We start from the raw sequence: 17,239 nt of genomic DNA, 5'->3' as shown, positions 1-17,239 counted from the left end.
GCTCAGGATCACTGCATTTAAGGAGGCTGATTGTGGTCTTAGCCTTTTGTTAGAGTTTTCCCACATAGTCTCTATGCTCTGATATTATCAGTATTCTCACTAGATCTGGTTAAAACTCAAAATTTTCTTTTTTTTTGTGGGAAATTCTGACATTTTTGTTCTGAATTCCATTTTCAACCTTATCAAAAAGGGTTTTTTCAATTTCCCCCCCAGAACTAAATGTCATTGAAATCGACACATTCCCCCAGAGAGTTTCAATTTTGACAAAATGGCATTTTTGGACAGAAAAAAAGTCCTGTTTGAAAATGTTCAACCAACTCTAATTCTCAGGATATGTGTCAATAACGAAGTATAAACATTTCTAGCAAAACATTTGATCTCTCATTGATTATGGTAACAAGATGGCATTTTTGTTTAAATTGGTTGGGGGGAATAAATGGCTTCTCAAGTGTCCCATCCCTCCTCTATGCAGCATAGGCCAAGGGGGCCTATTTTGCTAATTTAGCTGAGGTTAGTCCTGCTTTGAGCAGGTGATTGGATTAGATGACTTCCTGAGGTCCCTTCCAACTCTGATTCTATGGGGCAGATTTTCATGGAGCCCATATTAAAATATTGGCAAGTTTTGGCTGTCACCATCTCTTGGTTTAATAGTTGCACTGAGCTCTGACATGTCGTGTCGTTACAGTGCTTTACAAACATATACTCTTCAATTTTACAAACCTAAACTATATTTTCATTCTGTTAGGTCCAGGACTGGCTTTCCTCGCCTACCCACAGGTCGTCACGCAGCTGCCCATGTCCCCTCTCTGGTCAATTCTCTTCTTTTCCATGTTAATGATGTTAGGCCTCGACAGCCAGGTGAGACAACACACGGGGGAAAGTGGGGTAAGAAGTAAAGTTATGGTTAGATAAGAGCAGCCCCGGATGATAATTGTCTATCTGTCTATGGTCAGTCCTGTATAGGGTGATTTCTCACACTAAACAATGAGTCCTTCTATTCTGGGCAGATTTTTTGTGGGGTGATCTCCTGTACCCCCGATGAACCTTGTCCATATAACCAGCTGTATGTGGGGTGACCTCCCGTCTCGCCTTAATAAGTCCCATTCCTATAGCAAATCTTTTGTGGCTGATCTCCTATAGACTTTCAGTCACAGCCATATAATAAGTCATTTGTGGGGTGATTGCCCATTTGCTGATGAGCTCTGGCCCTGTAAGCTGTAGGGGACAGGAACCATCTTTTTATTCTGTGTGTGTACAGCGCCGAGCACAATGGGGCCTGATCACTGCCTGGCACCTCTAATCAGTACCGTGGTATAAATCAATAATGGTAATAGTAATGATCAATATTCTGTGTACCAGCAAAACAAGGCAGTCTTAAAAAGTGTGACCACCATTTTCCTGTCCGTCTCCTTTGAAAGTTCTTTTTCATTCCAGTGAAAAATGCAGATGTTAATTTGCATCCACCTGAGCTGCCATGGTGCCTCATGGGAGTTGTAGTTTAGGTATCTTATGCTTTCATTCTCCTCTATATGGGCTCGATTCCTTGGGGAGACTACATATCCCATCATGCACCATAGTCTCCTATTCTGTGAAAAGTTTCGCTTTTTCAGTTTGTCGTCCCCAATTTGGGATGTAAATTCCATGTTTCAGAAGCACTGTAGTCCTGAGCCTGGGGAAGAGCAGGTCTATGTGATGTGTGAAGAATCAATTGCATCACAATGTGCTGGTGCAATGCTAAGATGCCACATTTCAAAAAAGAACAGTGATAGGGCAGAAGTACAGAGCAAGGATTTGGTTATGAACTCTTCCAGAATTTGGGAGTGTTCAGTGTTTCGCTTCAGCCCCATCTCTAGTAAAAAAGAAACAACCCTAACGGCTGGGAAAGTTTTCTTGGCTTCTCAAGCACCCTGGATAAAAGCGGCTGATAATTTCATGGAGGAGCAAGCACAGTGTCTGGCTGGTGCTGGCGGCCAGGTTCCGGAGGAGCTACATCCAGACCTCTTTCCTGTCATAGGAATATGAATCATGGCTCTCCATGAAAATCCTGTGAGGCCACTGGAGTGGGAAGCAGAGGGGAAAATATTAGGGTGTACTAGAAGATCCCAACCCCCACACACCAAAAAAGAAGGGACCGGATGGTACTTATGTATTTTGCACATGATCACTTACATAATTTTTGATAACTTGCGTACCAAAATAGCCAGGTAGCCTACCTATTAATTCCGTAAAAACTCTCTTCTGGTTGGGGTCGGTAACAAGACAGAGAGCTCGCGTTCTCCTCAGCACAAAGAGAACACGCTGAACTGGGATGGGAATGCAGCATTAGGCAAGCTCAGGTGCCTGAAAAAAGCCATTTCTGGGTAAACAGCAGACCTGGGTGAATACCTCAAATCTATGAATGTGCACATGTTTAAAGACCTGAATCTCCTCCTGTTCTGTTCATCATCATTTGCCTTAGGGTAGTCCTGAGAGAACCCAACCGTGATCAGGCCTTTGTTGTGCTTAGCATGTGCAAATGCAAAAACCCAACAAAACAGTCCTTGCTCTGTAGATTTTACAATCCAAATAGACAAGACAGAAAGTAGATGTGAGGGGAAATGGAAGTACAGGGAGATGAAGTGTCACCCAGCAGGTGAATGGCAGAGCTGGGAATAAATTCCAGGTCTCTTGAGTCTTGGGCCAGTTTCCCATCTATTGGCTCCTGCTGCTTCTCCAATGCCCCTTATTTGTTTGGTGTCTGGTGTACGAGTTTGCTGACTGGAATGTTCATGTACAAGGGAAATTTTAAGTAAATACTAGAGAATATTTATAGAAGGTGAATTTGGAAATAGTAATGGTGAGCATTCAGCTAGGAAACCTGATTCCAAGAGATACCACTCATGCAGTCAAAGGACACACATAGCACTGGGATTTATTTGTACTGCAGTAGCACCTACAGGCTCCAGTAAGACTCCTGGCCGTATTGTACTGGTATACTACAGACACAGGCAAGTCAGCTGACTTTATCCAATTAAATAAAACCAGCGATTCCTGCGTGACCTACCTGAATCACCAGACACTGGGTGACTCCTTGAGAGGCTTACAGAAGCAGTGGGTTTGGAAGGGGATGATGGTAGTGTCTTTCCCAGTTAATTCAGGACACGCATTCTGTGCATATGGAGCAGTGAAGAAGAAAGCCCACTATTTGTAGGAAACCTTGTGTCATGGCCTGGTCTAGTCCCACTGTCTGGAGGGACACCAGCCCATTGTGATGGGATCGGATCACTGAATCCTTCATGCTTCCTAGCCCTGGGTCCAGGTAGTGAGATAGTAGCCATGTTGTAGTTGTTTCCTACAGCAACAGAAGGGGTTTTTCTGTTGCTGTAGGTAAGCCACCTCCCTGCACAGCGGTAGCTAGGCTGATGAAAGAATTCTATCAACCTAGTTGCGCCTGCATCGGGGTGAGGTTGGCATAGCTATGGTGCTCAGAGGTGTGGATTTTTCACACCCCTGAGCACAGTAGCTATGTTGATCTAAATTTGAAGTGTAAACCAGGCCTTAGACAAGTTCTATGCAGACACCATCTGGTGGTGGGAGCTCTGGTTTCTAGTTAACCTCTTCAGGGAAACATGGCAGTAAAACAAGGAAACACAAGCTTAGCAAAGGGACTTCTTAAACACAACCCCCACACCCCTTACTCTTAAAAAGCACAAGAGAGTTTTCTCTGAGAGTCCTGGGTTTGGGTCAAGGCCTTAAGGGAGGTAAAGTCCCTCCTTCCTCCACTCTTTCCCCCTTGTCTCCTTTTTCTGGCGATGAATTGGCTTCCTTGGCTTAGAAAGCAGCTACCTTTAAAAAAGACTAGATTAGATGGGGGGATAGATTCTAGCTCCCTCTTCTCCCCAGACAAATTTCTGTGAAAAGAGTCCATTCAAAGCCAAAGGCCCCGCTGACAGAAACCCTGTTGTGTGATCAGAGAAAATTCTATCTGTGTTCATGGCTGTTGATTGCTCTGCCACATCTTCCTCCTTCCCTGCCCTCACCCCTACATAGCCTCTCCACTACGAAATGCTGCAAAATGGATGATGTGATCTACGATTACAAACTGGTTGCAATTACAAATAGCGTTCATAAAACCATGTGGAATTAATAAATAGACACAGACATATTCCCCAAACTGTCACACCTTGTGTCCTAATCAAATCTAATCAACCCTGCTGGAGTTTCACATATTGAATGCTCACACAGGACGTATTGCAGATATTATTTGGCAAAACGTCTCAAATAATGAGTAAATGTTCCCAAAGTAGCTAAATTCACTGAAATAATTCTTCTTTATGGATCATTCATTCTGTTCTCGTAAGTAGTCCGATACATGGCAATAAGTCTCCTAAGCACTGTGTAGAATTACTGATGCATTTGCTCGTCAAATATCACATGAATGTCTTGCTGTCCCGTATGATTGTCAGTCTCAGAGGGCAGAGAGCTCTTTGGGGGATGTCAGTGCCCGGAGGGGTGCATGCGGCATCAAAAGCAAAACAAGTAGTTAGAAAAATACAGATAAATAAATGTTGAGGGTTTCTGTCTGCATACTGGAGATGTACTTATTCTATATATGATTTACACCTATAGTGTGTAACCCATGCTGCTGGTTTCTGCATGCAAAAAATATGCCTACATTTGCACATGCAGTAATAACTGTGCATGCAAATAGGTAGGTAGGTGCCTGGCTAGTCATTAGTATACACAGGCTCCTGATCTGCATGTGTTACGAAAACTGAGCGCACAACTGCAAGTGTGCAAGTGCACACGTACTTCAGGCTGTTGGTTTTGAAAATTAGGGTCCCCTGTTTTCATAAAATATTGGTTGTGCACAGCCAACATATTCTACAGGAGAGACAGCAGCCCAGTCCAGGACAGGTATAGCAAGGTGGTAAGGCTCCTGTGTCAAACCATACCCTTAACAGGTGTTAGAACCCTTCAAAAAGCTACTGATGTTCTGCTGGCTCATTGTGGCAGGTGCAGTTCATTATTGCACCTGGAGTAGAAGGGAGGTGGGAGTGGTTCCCAGGAGAGAGGACAGAGCTGGTTCTAGAGGAACATCCAAGTTTGGGAAGGAAGCTAAGGTTGAAGAGTTATGCTTAATTTTCAACATATGCTTCAGTCCATCCCTGTTCAACAAAGCCCTTAAGCATGTGCTAAAAGTTCTGAATGTATTTAAGAACTTTGCTGAATCAGGCCCTAACTCGGGGTCTGTGTAGGGAGGACAGAGAAGGGATTCAGCCTGGGCTTCAAGAGAACTGCTTTTGGTGGCACTAGGCAGCACACGCAGCTGGATGCACACACTGACGGCAGCAAATTCGCCACCTTCAGTTCGATCGAGCGGAAGTGAAGACCTGCTCAATCAATGCGGAAGTCGATTCAATTAAACCACTTCCTCAAAAGGCGTAGTGCTCTGTTGACGGGACCGCATTTCCCGTCAGCACAGCGCAGTGGAGACGGCACGCTAAAGGGAAGTTAGGTTCAAGTCGACTGGCTTTATGCAAGCTACTCCGCGTAGCTTGCGTAACTCCCGTCCGCTGCTGCCGAATTTCCGGGTAAGTGTATACTAGGCTGGAGAGTCAGGGGGAATAACAGGGTCTGTCTGTATCCAGTAGCCTCAGTAAAGAATCCTTTGTATATTTACTACAACTAAATCATGTCTCTTTGTGCTGCAAGGGACGTTGCAAATTCTTATTCACAGCTGCAGTGGCACACGTTGCTACACACATGCACACTTGTTTTCACTCTGTCTCTCGGGTTTAGTTCTCTTGTGTCTAGACCCTTTTGCATAATATGCTAATGATTCTTTTAAACAACCAGTTTCCAGGTCAGGCATTTGCTCCAGCGGGGGAGTTAGTGGAGCTTTGTGACTCCAAGCCAGTGTGTGTCCCATGTGATGCCATCTCTTACAGGTTATTCCTGAGCATTTCTCGCTGATGGGATCAGAGTCCTGCAGAGCAGAAACACCCAGTCACAAGCCTGTCTGCTGAACAGCTGTTTTTCTGCAATTAAATTCCCTTTGGGCTCTGTCCTTCTGCTGCATGATGCAAGTAGCTCTCACTGAAGCCAATAAAGGTTCTTTGTACCCTGTCGTGGGGATAGCAGAACCCTGGTCTGTGGAAAAACTTTCTTGCTAATCAGTGTGAGGTGTCAGCCTGTCAGCGAATCAATATTATACTAATTCTCCTGCCCCACAACCGATGGAGTGACCAGACCCTGGAAAGGGGGGAAAAAAGGTGGTAGAGGAAAAGGAATGAAAATAAAAACCGTAGGGAAAAAACAGGATCACCACAGTCAGGTTGGGGTGAAGGGCAGACGCCTCTACTAGAAAAGTGACAGGAATAATGAAGATACACAATATACTGAGAAAAATGAAACATTTCAGAAAACATATAAAACCAACTGTAAAGAGAAAGAAAGAAAGAAAAAAAGAACGCAGAACAATGACAATATTATTATTTGTATTATCTTTGCACCTGGGAGCCCCAGTCATGGACTTGAGGATCCCATTGTGCTAGGTGCTGCACTAACTCAAAACAAGATGTCCCTGCCCCAAAGAGTTTATAATCTGATTACACAAGAAGAAATAACAGCTGGATACAAGCAGATGGGGGGAGTACAAGAAAACAAGGAGACACTACTGGGCAGCACAATAGGCAGTGGTCTCAGCACACGCACAACCTAAGCGTAGGAAACACTGCAATGGCCTGCTATTGACGGTGACTGAATACTCACGGCTCCCATTGGTCAGTGGGAGCTGCAGGTGCTCGCACTGCTATAAATCAGGCAACTTTATTTAGCTGCCTAAATGTTCTGTTTGGGTGTCTAACTTTAGGCACCCAGGTTTGAAAATTTTAGCCTTCATGACTTGCCCAAGGTCACACCGTAAGTCAGTGTCAAGATTAGACCTTGGGGCTTCTCAATTCCTAGCCCAGTGCTCAAGCCACTAGACCATGCTTCTGCTTGAGAGCTTAGATCCGATGTGTTAATAAATGCCATAAAACAAGTGGCCATGTTATGGGGCTCGCACTAGCAGCCTCACACAATGTGGCCATTTCTTCCGGTGTGTTCCATGTGTTCTGGTTAGGATGTGACGAGGTGTACGTCCCGCCTGTATTTACTGCTTCAGTCTTCCTTCCCCCCCTCCTCCGCTCCTCACACAATGCCTCTGCCCGGTCCCCTGTGACTTCCCGCATGCACATCTACTCCAGTGACTTCCTGTGCCCACTTCCCCATCCTCCCATACCAAAGGGACTTCCCATACACCCCTCTTAATCTGAAGTGACTTCCAGTTCCCTTTCCCTGATACTCTTTCCATTTACCCTCAGCTTTCCACACCCATATCTTCCCGCACTCGGTGGTTTTCCCATTCCTATGCCCTTCTCGATTTTCCTCCACTTTCTCCCCTGTGACTTGGCATATCCAGTCTTCTCTCTCAGCCACCCTCCCCCTCACTTCCAACACCCATCATTATCCAGCTACCTGTGGGAACACCTGCATCCAAGAGGAAGGAACAGATTTTGACACACAAACGTGTGTGGTGGCTTTTCCACATCATTACTACATGCTAGAGCTCTCATGGGAAATGAGGTGTAGGTGAGGTCATCCACCGCTTCCAGGCAGCAGGGAAGCAGCAGTCGGCCACAGAGATAGACGAAGTGACACAAATCCAGGCTGAGAGGTGTTGTGTGCTCCAGAGGGGAGGGAAGCGGCACTACACTGGGGAGTGGGGGGACGAGGAGGAAGTGTTCCAAGGGAATGCAGTGGATGGGGATGTATTTGTGTGTGTGTTTCCTCCTGCAGTTCTGCACTGTGGAGGGGTTCATCACAGCTCTGCTGGACGAGTATCCCTATCTCCTGAGAACCAGGAAGAAGCTCTTCATTGCTGTGGTCTGTCTTATCTCCTACATTATCGGATTCTCCAACATCACCCAGGTGCCTCTAACTACTCGCTCCCAGCTCCTGTCCTGTCCCTGGCGCTTTTCTATCCACCTCCTTATATAACAGCAGCAGGTGAAGCATAGGGGAAAGGCCATTGTCTACGAAAGACACTAGGGCTGCTGCTGCTCTGGGCTCTGCCCATCCTGTCAGCTCTCACTGCCCGTCGCTTGCAGGGAAGGCTTATTCCCTGGAGTATGACACATGTTCTAAGCAGAGGACTGAGATAAACCTAAAAAAAAGCAGATCAGTTGAGCTGGTGGTAAGGTGACCAGACATCCTGATATTATCGAGACTGTCCTGATATTAAGAGCTTTGTCTTATCTAGGCAACTATATCCCCTCTTCTCCCCCCCCCCCCACTCTCCCCAAAAAGTGTCCTGATTTTTCACACTTGCTAGCTGGTCACCCAAGCTGGTGGAACTCCAGGCCAGTGACCCTAAGGCCCAGACTCCATGTTTACATGCCCCAGTGAGTGAGCTAATGCAGAAATATGAATGCTGGAGGTATGGCAGTGAGGCCTAGGGTGTGGACTTCAGAGCCCAGCTCAGTGACACGGAGGCCAGTGTGTGGACTTCCCACGTTGTGACTTCATGCCGGCTGAGTCACAGAACGGGGAACATCTGCAGAGGCATCTGAAGTTCAGCAGGAGAGACAGAATGGATTCATTTTACAAAGTGGCTTCACCTTACACGACAGGTGAGAATCCTGCTTCTCTCCCCACCCTCAGCCAGGCCTGAACACTCACTCCTTGGCCACATCCCTGGGCTCATCTGTTAAAATGGCAGGAATTAGATTATAACAAAATGATGCATCTCTGGTGGCTTCCATAGGCTAAGGAAATTAACATACGAAGGCAGAATGATTAGATAAAAGTATTGAGGATATTAATCCTCAGCTCCATACCCAGGCTGTACTCATCCCGTGGCTTTGTCTCCTCAGGGTGGCATTTATGTCTTCAAGCTGTTTGATTATTATTCAGCCAGCGGCATGTGTCTTCTCTTCCTCGTCTTCTTTGAGACCATCTCAATTTCCTGGTGTTATGGTAAGTGCAATCCACCTTGTCTCATTGCTTCTTGTCTACAGGCACAGAGGGTGCCATTTTCAAAAGCCCTAAGTACTAGTCATTTAAGTCGGTGGGAGATCGACAGTTGACTATAGCGTTGGGCCGACACTGGCTGAAAGCTTTTGAAAATCCCTGGGGAGAGATTCATTGTGCTTCCTCAGACTGCCGCTCAGATGAGCACCCAGTCACAGAGATTCCCATGCAAACTGACATAGGCACAGGTCTCTAGATTTGGATTTCTCAGGGGTATGATACGAACTTAGAATTAGTTAGGCCAAATCTGACTGCTGAGTCTCCCTTCTGCCCTGGTCTCCTGGCAGTGGCCAATTCCTGATGCTTCAGAGGGAGACCAGCATCTTCAATAACTTGCCCATCCAATGGTGCAATGCTGGGGTATTGGGGGATTCCTTCTTGACCCTATGAGGTTAATCTATGACCTCTATCTTATGATAAGATCTCTATCTTATGATCTAGACCTTTGCTACTTGATTACTTTGCTACTCGATTACTTTGCTACTTGATTACTATCATTGTCTTAGCTTGGGAAGCTGTAGATGTTCTTTGCAGTCATAAAATTATCCAAGACCCCATTAAGATCCAGACCAGTATCTGCCAATGGCCTGTTTTTTCCCTGTGGAGTGGGTGTTACACTTCTCCACACTGACCTTAAATCCCTGCTTTCCTCTCTGACCTCACATTGTCCTCCTCCTCCTGTTCTTGGCCTATCCTGGGTCACTGGACAGAGCTGATGAGAATGATGCTGAGATATCATTGATCCTGTTAACACACATTTCTCACTGTAGGTGTGAACAGATTTTACAAGAACATTGAAGAGATGATTGGCTACAAACCTTGCAGCTGGTGGAAGCTCTGCTGGGTCTTTTTCACTCCCCTCGTCTGCATGGTGAGAACAAAGCAACTGTTTAGAGAGGCTGATCTAGAAGGGCCAGCTCGCTGGGATAATTCTGTGGGTGCGGGAAGCACTAGATTTTTAATCTAGGTAATTTATATCCAAATCCAGATCTGGCGTTAAATGCAAGTTGGTCCTAAGACGAGTCAAGGTGACTGGAAGGAAAAGAAATATGGAGAACCTCTTTTATTCTCCTACCTGAATCCCTGCAACAGACTCTCAGAAAAGAGGGGGTAGCTTGGCTGAGAACATGCCATTAGTAATATTTTACTCCTGTGTTTGATATGCCAGAAGCTAAACTGCTGATTTATTACTTTACAAATCATTGCTGGCTGTGGAGAAAGCTCTCGGCCACTCTAGCTCCAGCCTCCCCCAGCAGGAGGAGTTGTTGGATACAATAGAATTGGCACCAATGAGCTCTCAGCTGTGCTCCCCTTCTCCAGTCCTTCCTCTCCCCGCAGGAGGCGCTCTTGGGATTGCCGCAGGAATGCTAGTGAGGGAAGTTCCTAGCTCCTGAGAATCAGCTCAGAGGAAACTGTTTAGGAAATGGTACAGGAGTGCAGGGTGCAGCAGAAGGGAGAGGTTAAGTGCAGTGATCAGGGCAGGGGAGTTGAGGGGCACTGACCATGAGGAAATCATTACTATTGCATTCTCAGCCCCTCTCGACCAGAATTGCTGTAGGAATGGGGTAGAAACAATGTCTGGTGGAATGAATAGATTAGAGACTCATCTAGGGAGCAGCTGGAAGTGGTGCAGGAGCCCTGGCTGAGGGAAGGTGGGAGCTGTTGGGAATGGTGTGGCAGTTTTGGCTGTTGGGACTGGTGCGGGAGCCCTGGCTTTTGGAGGAGGCGCTGTTGGGACCGGTGCGGGAGCCCTGGCTTTTGGAGGAGGAGCTGTTGGGACTGATGCAGATTATTGACTATAACTCACAGCAAGAATTTAGGGTACTCTCGAATGAAGGACAAAGTTAATGAATGTTCCCACTTCTGCCATGCTATGCTGTGACCACTGGTTCTGTTTCCGCAGGGTGTTTTCATCTTCAGTGTTGTTGAAATGACCCCTCTGAGTTTGGGCAAATATGTCTATCCCCCATGGGGGCAGGGTATTGGCTGGCTTATGGCTCTATCTTCCATGGTGCTGATTCCAGGATATATGCTGTACTACTTCTTCATCTCAGAGGGGACCATCAGGCAGGTAAGAGCAACTCAGCAACTTCTGTCTCTGCTCAATTATCTGTCCAGGGGGCATTTCCCACCGGCAGCCCACTTCACACAGTCCCTGTGTCATGACAGTGACTCCTGTGGCCTTTGTAAATCAAGGCTTTCCAGATACTCCCTCCTCATCCCCCAACACCTTCTGCACTCTTCAATTCTGCTCCTTAAGCTTTCTGCTACCTCCAGCACAGCACATTCCATATAAACCAATGGAAAGACCTTCTTTACAGGGGGCAAATGGATAGGGGATTGGAGTAAAGAAATAAGTGCCACCTCCCTCTCGGACATTGGCTACAATCCCTCACAGGTCAGCAGTCTCCAAAAATTGTTACCGTCTCCTTCCTGTTTGGTGTCGTATGTGAAACAAGTCGGTGGAATCTTATTCCCATTCCTAGCAGACTGCTGTCCACGTCATCACGTCCCTGTTACATGGGGAGATGGCTGAAAATCTTCCAACAGAATGTTTCTCCATTGGAAAAGGCTGTTCTGTCAGAAATAAAACTTTCCAAGGGAACATGCTGGTTCTGACAAAATTTTGTTTTGAAAAAAAGGAATTGAAATAATGCGGTTTGATAAGGTCAGAACATTCTGGTTTGACAATTTCAGAACGGAACATTATACTTTCTCATTTCAAAACAACTTTGCATTTTTATTTTATATTATAAAAAATATATTTGTAAAAAAAGTCAAAACTGAAAGGAAATGTTTTTGACTGTCCTAGAACAAAAACTTTTCATCCATCTTGTTTCATGGGAAATTTCTAAATTCTGTTTTGTTCCAGTTTGGAACGAAAGCGTATTTTTGAAATTGTGGAAATTCCGGTTCCCGCAGAGCTCTAATTGTGAATGTCACTAACTGGCAATCTCAGCAGAGAGGCCAGGCACTGAATAAGCATGACGTCTGAACTAGCTCAGAGCCAAGGCCTATTGGTCAGGGAGTTTTGCACTGGAGCTGGCTGTCTCATGGATAAAAAGGGCTGTCAGTCTCATAGCTTTCACCAGCATTCAATTCACTTTAAAAATGAGAGAAAGTGAGAGAGAGAGAGCGGTCCCAACGCTGCACCAATATTGATCTCACCATAATATTATTTTCCTTTGGGTCAGAAGCAGAAATTCAGTCAAAGGCAGTTCCACAGTGTTACCCTTCTCTCTATTGATCTCAATAGGCTGCACATCATGTTGAGAATTAAAGCGAGCAATCCCCACTGCAGCCCAATTTTAGAGCTCTCTGGAGTTCTGGTGACCTTAAGGATTGTGGGGGCTCATGCATAAACCCAGCCTTTTGTTCCTCCTATTGGCACCACATTCTGTACTCACTCAGGTGTCTCCATTGTGTTAGACAGGTAGGGCACTGGATCAGGCCCTTAGGGAGCAGTGAACTGTGGTTCTCTGCGTATCATGCAGAGCTATCTAGTAATTACTGTTACGATCTCATTTGCAATGTTTACGTTCGGTCTTCAGAAAGTTGTGCCCCAAATCTCCATGTTGACACCATCTCCTGCATTGCACAGGCAGAACAAATCAATGTGGTGCTGCTTACCTATGACTTCACCTCCCCACCGCTGTGTGTGTCTGAGGGCACAGCCAAACTCTGCACTCCATGCAGTATGTTGAGAACATAGGAAGCCCACATTTTGGATAATACATAGACTGACCTATCTTGACTCCAGTTGTTGCCCACGATCAATTTTAGGTTTCCTCTCTCTGAGCCCAGCTCATATCTGGAGTGCCTGCCATGCGATCTGACTTCATTGCAGTTTCCTGCATTTAGACATATATTAACTTGGGAGGTCTCTGCTGCTGACGTTGTGTCAGTTTTGAATCTCACGTCTGGTTGGAGGTTCTTGTTATTCATTTTAGGTCAGTTTGGGGTTCCTTTCACTGGGTCTAGATCAGTGTGTGAGGGTTCCTGCAGCTGAGCTAGGAGTCAGTTTGTGGGGTCAAGCCAGCAGTGCTAAGAGACTTAAATGGGAGTTTATGTATGGCCAATAAATAAGGAAACCCAGAAGATAAATAGGGGAGGTAATGAGTAAGTTAAACAAATGGCCCCTCTCCTTTGCAACTGATTGCATGGAGAATGGGATGTATCCACTTGATCCTGACTAAAGAAAACCACCTGAATTAAAACCGAGGATCCGAGGTTTGAAATCCAGATCTGGATCCAAATATTGCAGCTCCGACGCATCTCTAATCCTAACTGATGATCCTTGCTCAGTGCTCCACAGTGCTCCCTTCCCCCACACCCTTCCCTGGTAATGTATGTGCTATGGGAGGAAATGCCTTCTTGCCTCCGAACCTGGGCATCAGTTCCTCCTTGTGTCTGGTTCCGATCTTATTCCCATGGACGCTGCTGACAGCATTCTCTTGACTTCACTGGGAGCCGGATCATGCTGTGGTGCCCTGACTCACTCCGAGTAGCATCCAGCTGCCCAGGGAGTTCCGCTGACTCCAACAGGGTCACATGTACTATTCCAAGCGATGAAGGATATCACATCCCTGTAGTTGAGCCTCTGATTCCCTTTGTAACATGAGATCCCACCTGGTGTCCAAGCAACTGTCCACATTTCCTTTGAATCCCTTTCTTGCAGGCCCATGGAATGCTGTTCTATTCTGTTGCTCAAAGCGCGCTCTCTCAGCATCCGGTGCATACTGGCAATGTCAGACAATGGGAATTAGAAAAAAAAAACAACCGTGCCATGGGCCTCTATCTGCCATTCCCTCCCTTCACTCGCTCTCTCTGACTCTGCTTCCTCGCGTGCATTGACCGTTCTGCCCGCTCAGTGGAATGTCATTTTTATCAGAGGCAGCCAACACGCACACCCAGGCCCCCGGCCTCTCTGAGCCATCACACTTGTCTCGCAGGGAACAGCAGGTGGCAGTAGGGAGATGGGGAGAGTGTGTGTGAAAGAGAGAGAGAGGATTAGTTTGTAACAGAGCCGAGCTGACGCTGGAGGGAAATTAGATGTCAATGCAGAATAAAGTGCTTTGGAGAGACAGGAAAGATTATAAGCCATTTTGATCCTACTGAGCATGAATGTAAGAAAGAAGCACATGAATGGCAGGAGAGCCTCTCTAAACATATATACACCTCCTATCTGTGGTTTCCACTTCATGCATCTGATGAAGTGGGTTGTAGCCCACGAAAGCTTATGCCCGCAGAAATTTGTTAGTCTTTAAGGTGCTACAGGACTCTCGTTGTTTTTGCTGTGTCCAGACTAACACGGCTACCCCTCTGGTGCTACTGTGTGGTAACTATTATCTTACTTTTCAACGGTCATCTCTGTAATTCAGAACAAAGCACTGTGTATAAGAGAAGAGCGAAGGGGAATCAATTCCACTGCCAAATGGAGGCAATTGCCAATCTGGAGCAATTGTCCTAGCCACCTTCAGTGTTCACTATCCCCATGGTAGCCCTTTGGCTGTAACTAGGGACATCTCTTCAAATTGCAAAGGGGGGTGGTGATCTTGAGCATCAGCCACACACCAAGTGGGGAGGTGATGGTGGTGGTGGTGGTGGAAGTGTCTCCTAGTTTTTCCCTGTGTACTTGTGTCCTTCCTGTAATCTTTGTTTGTTCCTGGACAGCGTTTTCAGCAGATGACTCAGCCCACGCAAGAGGCGAATGTTCAGAACAATGGACTAAAACCGAAGACCTCACTGAATGGGAGAGTCTCTGATGCTGCTGTCTAGGCAGAGGGCAGAACCTCTTCATCCTGCTCTGTAGCTGCTCATGCCATTGCCCTTTGACCTCCTCTGGCACTGCTTGTGTGTCCCCAACTCCACCGTTGGTTTCATGGGAAGGTCCTAACAGAGGAGCCCTTTCATGGCACTTCCTCCCACCCCAGTTGATCGAGACTCTGTTTTAACCTCCATAAGGACAATGTGCAGTGACTGTCTTCGTAATTCATGATCCCAATCCACAGTGGCCGAAAAGAATGTTCCAGGCCCTAGTCTTCTGCTGACCAGAGATAGTATTTTCTGAACAACAATAACTTCTCAGTGACTCTTGTTCGATGCATTTTTCAGCCCCTCTTCTATACAGAAGTCTACCAAGCACCCTCTAATGAACAGCAAGGCTGTCATAGCATAAAACCAGCTGCATTTTGGCTATGGATTCAAATTTCAGATGATTATCAATTGATTTAGCATAAAACAACTTTCATGAATAAAATAGTCCTATGGTGCTATATAATGGATGCACCAAACAGGAATAGAGATTATTGGTGGCTACTGGATACCCCCCAGTTGTCAAGAAAGGCATTAGGGGTGCTATGCTGCTGTTCTTCAGCCACTAACATGGCATTATTATTATTGTTATTAGAAGTCACTTATACAGAGCCTTAGATATAAGGTTCTCTTGTACTAGTGGAGGAGACCTCCTGATAATGTGGACATGCTCCATCCCTACATACCCTGGCATGGTGTTTTGTGGTGTCCGACGGTGCTGTATGTGCCATATCTACTATCTATTCTCTAAAACGTCATCATGGTACCAACGGGGTGTATGTTGCTGGAGGTACCACCCTTCATCCTCTCCTAGGCACTGACCCAGACATATCTTATCCTGTAGTCCCCCAGCACGGCACGGAGGGCACTGTGGTGTTGTAGATGATGTTGGAGGAGAGGTGAGAGCTCCAGAGGAAAGTAAGAACTGGCACTGAAGCCATATTTCTAGGTTACAAAGTCATTTCAGAGCAGGTGGTTTGTGACTTCAGCCAGATACGGCCTGGAAGCTGTTATTTTCACTTGCCCTAGTGCTCTAATGCACCTAAGACCCCAACATTATATGACCAGCAGATAGGAGCCCAGTCAGGTGTAAGAGCACTGCTCCACCAGTGACAGCCCCAAAATGACCCTCCTGTGGGGACACCTTCCGGTGTGTCTGAAGAGTGACGTCTATAACCGTACGAATTGGAGTTGTCTCTTTCTTAGCTATGCACCAGTGACCATGTAACGAGTTTCACCAGGGATGGCAGCTCTGCTGACTTTCAAACCCACTTTCAGTGGAGAGTAAATCAGTTCACAGAGTCTGAAAAGGGAACAGGTATCTTGTGGGAAGGGCTCAGGCAAGATCCTGAAGTGGGCAGGGAAGGGAATGGGGTCAGAATGTCCTGATCTAGCTAGAGGTTTTGGGCTTGGATTTACTCCATCCCACTACATCCCGGCATGGCATTAGATGGTTCCCTTAGATGGTGTTTGAGGGAAGGGAATGGGGTCAAAACTCCCTGCCCCTCCTCACACACACACACACACCTGTGCTCTGTATTCTGCCGTTGGAGCAGCCCCCATGTTACACTTTGTTTATGGAGCAGATCCTCTTCCCTGCGCTCTCCCTATAGTGCAATCTGCAGACCCAAAGCCCACAGAGCAGCCCCTGCCTTCTGCCCTCCCAGTGGATCTGCTCCCTCCTGCACCCAGCACTTTCTCCATGGATTAGCCCATACAATTTACATTCTACTAGTGGAATCGCCCTCTGTCTTTCATGCCAAGGTCTGATGGAAGAGTAGCTCCTATGTCCTGCAATATTGTTAGGCAGTAATCCCAACACTTGGGTCAGGGATCACCCCACACCCACTTCCTCCAGTGTTTCCACCTTGTCCTGCTCTTATGACACAATTTGCAAGGTTGGTTGGGTTTTTTTTGTTTTAAGTCCAATGAATCTAAAACTTGCTTTTGCTTGTGTGAAACTGACATCTGCACAGAGGGCCAGCACTTGGATCTGTGCGTCACTTAAGACCCACTTAAGCCCTCAAAATATAGGCCATGATTTTCAAGGGTAACTAGTGATTTTGGGTACCTCAATTCTTGGGTGGCCAACTTAAGACTTCAAAGGGGCCTGATTTTTGAGGAAGTGCTGAGCACTCACTCTCTGGAAATCTGGCTATTTTAGGATGCTTCAAGTCACAAATGGAGGCATCCAACAGCATGAACTATTTCTGAAAATGCTTACTTGTGCTTGCTTGTTGGCCCTCTTCAACTGGAGTGAATTTCAGCAGTTATCACAAGAGTGGCTTTTGAAAGGTTGTAATTACATATGTTCTTCTGGAGCCGAGGTCAGGGGAGGGATCCCAAGGACAAAAACCCCTGATAGCTGAAG

At 46.3% G+C, this 17,239-nt stretch overlaps 1 protein-coding gene across 1 annotated transcript in view; it reads left to right on the top strand.

Annotated features, from left to right (window-relative positions):
• LOC137145401 (sodium- and chloride-dependent GABA transporter 1-like) overlaps positions 1-14,832 on the top strand; it is a 38,333-nt gene extending 23,501 nt beyond the window's left edge. Inside the window, exons 9-14 of the mRNA XM_067536117.1 lie at positions 746-858; positions 7,822-7,953; positions 8,898-9,000; positions 9,825-9,925; positions 10,958-11,125; positions 14,728-14,832. Of these exons, the coding sequence (XP_067392218.1) occupies positions 746-858; positions 7,822-7,953; positions 8,898-9,000; positions 9,825-9,925; positions 10,958-11,125; positions 14,728-14,832 (722 nt within the window). The remainder of the gene's footprint in view (positions 1-745; positions 859-7,821; positions 7,954-8,897; positions 9,001-9,824; positions 9,926-10,957; positions 11,126-14,727) is intronic.
• The last annotated feature ends 2,407 nt before the right edge of the window (positions 14,833-17,239 follow it).

This window comes from Emydura macquarii, unplaced genomic scaffold (genome assembly GCF_026122565.2).
Source record: "Emydura macquarii macquarii isolate MOO-44397 ecotype Brisbane River unplaced genomic scaffold, CSIRO-AGI_Emac_v2 contig_3530, whole genome shotgun sequence".
NCBI classification, from domain to species: domain Eukaryota; kingdom Metazoa; phylum Chordata; order Testudines; family Chelidae; genus Emydura; species Emydura macquarii.
Note: the sequence above shows the minus strand (reverse complement) of the source record. Positions and strands in the feature narration are given on the sequence as shown.